General features: G+C 39.1%; 2 protein-coding genes across 2 annotated transcripts in view; one reads left to right on the top strand and one right to left on the bottom strand.

Moving 5' to 3' along the window:
* The first annotated feature begins 426 nt into the window (after positions 1–426).
* Positions 427–1,080, top strand: LOC129743551 (uncharacterized). Its single transcript, XM_055735588.1, has one exon. The coding sequence runs from the start codon at positions 427–429 to the stop codon at positions 1,078–1,080; it is 654 nt and encodes a 217-aa protein (XP_055591563.1).
* A 2,289-nt stretch (positions 1,081–3,369) lies between these two features.
* Positions 3,370–4,659, bottom strand: part of LOC129743550 (uncharacterized) — a 4,791-nt gene continuing 3,501 nt past the window's right edge. Inside the window, exons 2-3 of the mRNA XM_055735587.1 lie at positions 3,667–4,047; positions 3,370–3,512 (exon numbers count right to left, since the gene is read on the bottom strand). Of these exons, the coding sequence (XP_055591562.1) occupies positions 3,370–3,512; positions 3,667–4,047 (524 nt within the window). The remainder of the gene's footprint in view (positions 3,513–3,666; positions 4,048–4,659) is intronic.

Genomic DNA, 4,659 nt, shown 5'->3' with positions numbered 1-4,659 from the left:
ATGTATGAACCAAAACTATTTCATATTCCGGGGGAGATTCTTCAAACAAACCTTTGGCCTCAGTATGGGAAGCAAACTTTCCCCTTTGCTCGCTGAGCTGTTCATGAGCGATTTTGAAGGCGATCTCGAAAAAAGGGAAAAACTTTTCCCCCGAGTTTGGTGGCGCTACGTCGACGATATCTTCGCCACAGTTAAAGAAGATATCTCCCACAAACTCTTGAGCTCTTGAATAGCCAACACAGCTCGATCAAATTCACCGTCGAAAAAGAAGTGGATGGAAAACTCCCTTTTCTCGACCTGCTCATCTCCAGAAAAGATGATAGCACGGTGAAATTTGGAATCTACCGAAAACCGACATCAACCGATCGCTACATAACGGTAGATTCAAATCATTTTGGTGCACAAAAACAAGCCGCGTTTCATTCAATGGCACACCGTTTGTTCAACATACCGATGGAAAACAGTGAGTTTGAAAGCGAAAAAGAAAGGATTTTATTGGCGGCCAATCTGAACGGTTATGACGAAAAATTCGTGTATAAAATCCTACGCAAACACGAAAGAAAAAGGTTCCGAAGTAATGCCACCACTTTCAAACCAGAAAAGGAAGAATCCCAAAGGGTCAGTTTGCCGTTCCACCCACCACTGACCAATGGCATTCGGAAGATCCTCTCCAACCACGGTTTGAAAGTGGCTTACAAAAGTTCCAACACCCTAAAAGATTGTTTGGTTTCACTAAAGGATAAGGTGCCTCCGGAGGAAAGATCTGGTATCTACGAGATACCTTGCGAGGCCTGCCCGGCGGTCTATATTGGCCAAACAAGGCGCAAATTTAAAACACGGATAAAGGAGCATAAAAACGCCGTAGAAAACAACAGATCCAACGAATCCAGTGTAGCCGCCCATGCATCAGAATTCAACCATTCCATAGATTGGGAAAAATTCAAAAAATGTGTTCGAAAAGCGTCACATTTAAATGCCTGGGAATCGATGTACATCACGACTTCAGAGAGGCCTTTAATGAACGAGGATGACGCGCCTATCATTTCGCCGCTTTTCAACTTGGCAAACAAAAATGTATAAAAACCAACCCCTCTTCGACAAATACTACGTGATAGTATGATGCTGTGTTAGTGTTTTTCTTCTGCGGAATCAGTCGGACATCGTCCTGTAGATGGGCAACATCGAGCCCGAAACCGGTCGACAAAAAGGTAATTTTAGTTCCTTTTTTTTCCGTTAGTAAGAACGTTAAGTGTCGTGTCCTGTAATACGTCGTGTGTTATTTGTGTAGGCCAATTTTTATTGAAAACGAACAAAAAGTCTAAAACCATATTTTGAGCGTTAATTCAGCCCAAAAAATCTATTTTTCATTTTTTGTTAAATTTCTTTTAGTCCATTTTGATTTTCTTTTCAGTCAAAGTGTCAGTAAGTATTGGTGTGTTTTCGGTCTTCGGCTGCTCTCGGGTGTGTTCGGCAGCTAGGCGCGTATTGAATACACAGCGGCGCGTATTCGCAACACAGTTTGGTTCTGTGACTTTGAATAAGGTTTTTAAAAATCGAGTTTTTGAAGAAACTACATCAATTTGAGTAATGAAAAATCATAGGCATTTGTAGAAAACACTTTTCTTCAACGATTGCACCCATTTTAACACAATTTGTACGTGGAATACATAGAAAATCAGCGATTCGCTTAGGTGGCGCATAATAGGGCATGTTCCCCTAAATTACGTCCAATTTTAAGTGCAAATGTCTCTTTTAAGGAATCCTGAAGTCCTGAATCCTTAAAGAGCCTGTAATAAAAACAAAAGAGACGCAATCTGATCCTTTCAAGAATAAATCATATAGCAACCCCGCTTTCATTTGGGCGCAGCACTGCTTTGCTTCAAACTTCACATGACTTCAATTCTGGTTGCGTTTATTTTTATTCGGAAGTGGTTTTTGGTCTAGCCTGCTGTTTCAACTAAGCTGTTTTTTGGTATTGTCATCAATAGAAAAAAAGTCAATCATGGAGTGTTTGGCAAAAAATTGTTCTAACAAAACCTGCCCTGGATTTAAAAATATATTTTTCTTCCGGTTCCCGACTGAACCAAAAAAACGGGAGAAATTGCTCGCATTCTGCCATCTTTCGGGGGATTCTATACTGGAATCCGCAACTTTCATTGATAAACTTTCCCTTTCGACTCCGCTGATCCGGCAACATCTTGTGCTGGCAATGAAAACTTAAAATTAAAAAAAAAATCCAACATGTTTTTCATTAAAAAATTATAACTTTACCAATTCAGTACCAAGAAATAAGACCTTGAGAATCTAGCTTCTAATCGAAATAGAGCATTCAAAAACATGTGTTTTGATTACCCTTTGTTTACAGATATGAATGATAATACTTTCGCTACCGCCGCTTTCGCAATTCCAAATTTTCCAGTTTGACAAGTCTTTTGCTCGATTGGAATGACACTGACAGAAAATCGAAAATTCCAATCGTGACATTTCGTCTCTTTTGATTATAGAGGCTCGTTATGAATCCTGAATAGTGCGCATCCATTCCCAAAAAGTATTCCTCGATCCTTCGATCATGATTCAAGGAATCATGATCGTTTGAAGCAATGAATGAAATCTTATACCGATTGTGGAATACAAAAGTGGTTCGAAATAAAAGGCGAACTCCGCACCGGAAGCGAAACAAAACAGTTATTTACAATTCAAAGCATAAAAGTTTTGTTTTTGTTTTAAACACTTCAAGTAAATATTGATTCGTTTTACGAGGAAATCAATTTTCAAAGCTCATCAAGCATATCAAGCAAAGTTTAAAAAAAAACTTGTATAAAAACAGAACGCTAACTATAAATTTTACTTAGTCTTTGGTTCCTCGTGATAAAGTAAAAACAATACATAATGTTGCGGAGTCAAATTTTTCTGCTGCTGGTCGCAATGCTGCTTACCTGGACCGCAGTACTTGCAGCGAACCACATGAATGATGGTGGCGATTCAAGTCGAATGATCCGCTCTCTTCTCAATTCGAAGAACAGGAAAATGGACATCATAGATTCGGGCCGTAGGATCCGGTCACCTCAAGATTGTAACCAAAGCTGGACTTACAGCCGAATGATTCGCTCTCCTCAAGATTGTAACCAAAGCTGGACTTATGGCCGATAAGATGGGGGATCTCGGTCGAAAATACGATCTCAAGCTTAGGATGTTGGTGATTTTTCTTACTAATGAGCCACTCAACAAGCTAAAACGATCATTATGGTGCCATGGACACTTAAAAACAGTTTTTTAATTATTTTACTGACGAAGCGGAGAAATACGAGAAAAAGAAATTTTTTCACCATGGCATTTCTTACATTTTGAATTCAATTTTAATAAAGATTCTCAGTTAACCAAATCCATCTGTTCTTGATCAGATTGTGGATCTTTTATGTTGTCTTTATATTCGGTCAACTGGTCCCAATTTTTAATATAAGGTCTATGCTCGCAATCAAAAGGCGGTGTTAATTTTTTTTTCGAGTACAGACCTAAGGATTTAGGATAGTTGATTATTAATAGCTCAGTTGTACAGTGGATTATAGAATTTTTGATCGATTAAGCATTATCTTAAATCCAAAGAAGAAATGAAACTACATTTTTAAAAGGATTTGCTTCCAAATTTCAAAAAGTTTTCACATTTACCGTTATTAACCAGCAGCGTGTTTTCCCTGGCCAGAGCAGCTTCGGCGTCCGTCAGCGTCGCACTGGAACCATTATCGGATGAAGGGGTTGTCGTCGGTTGCACCGGATATGGTCCTGCGGTAGGATTTCCCGAGATCGGAATACGTGCTGTTTCACTCGAGTTCTTCACCGTTCCTGCCGTTCGATAGCTGTTGTAGCCAAGTGTGGTGCTGGACTGTTGCTGTGACTGATGTGATCCACCGGAAGCTGAATGTTGCTGCTGGGAAACTGATGTGGCCACCTGGAGTGAGTTGTAGGGCTGGGCATAGATCGATCGATGGATCGGAGTGTCCTCGTTATCCGAAGTATTGAGGGAATAGCGTGGATAGAGACGATTCTTGCCTGTAAAGGGAAACCAATAAAAAAAAATCCTCAGTAAAAAGTGATAGAAAAAACTTTTTCTCTTCTCTTTTCGGATAATGTTAAAAATAAAATTAAAAAAACAGGATCTAACGAAACTTTAACCCTTCACCTATTTTCATAAGCTTTATAATATAACGCAATGAAAACAAGCAGTGAGCAGCAGCATTTTCCCTGTTTCTTTCTCCTTAACCCCCGGAACGGAATATCAAACACAACTCAAACATTCGGTGAAAATATAGTGGAAACTTTCTAGCAACGCAAAAAGGGGAAAGCATCGGCATGGAATAATAAATATTTAATTAAAAACGAAGATTATCCTATTAAAGTATACACAGCCGAGTTGGTGGTTTGATGTAAGGAAGTTTTACTCGGTCATAAGCCGAGCGAGCAAAGGTGCGATAAAATCTTTATCACGCTCTACCTACGAAGCTTAGACAATCTGCTGCTACTGCTTTGAGATTGTCAGATCGAGGAATTATTTTTTTTTGAATCAAAAAATTAAACCATGTGGTATTGCGTGTCTTATCCAAATAATACCCTAATGCGATTTTTAAGATTTTCATGAGCTCTATACAGAACAAAATCACCAAG

The sequence above is a fragment of the Uranotaenia lowii genome, chromosome 2 (genome assembly GCF_029784155.1).
Source record: "Uranotaenia lowii strain MFRU-FL chromosome 2, ASM2978415v1, whole genome shotgun sequence".
Lineage (NCBI taxonomy): Eukaryota > Metazoa > Arthropoda > Insecta > Diptera > Culicidae > Uranotaenia > Uranotaenia lowii.
The sequence above is the reverse complement of the archived record's forward strand: the minus strand, read 5'-3'. Positions and strand labels throughout refer to the sequence as shown.

Excerpts from the sequence above, each read along its gene's own strand:
- LOC129743551 (XM_055735588.1), top strand. The coding sequence starts at position 427 with ATGGCACACCGTTTGTTCAACATACCGATGGAAAACAGTGAGTTTGAA.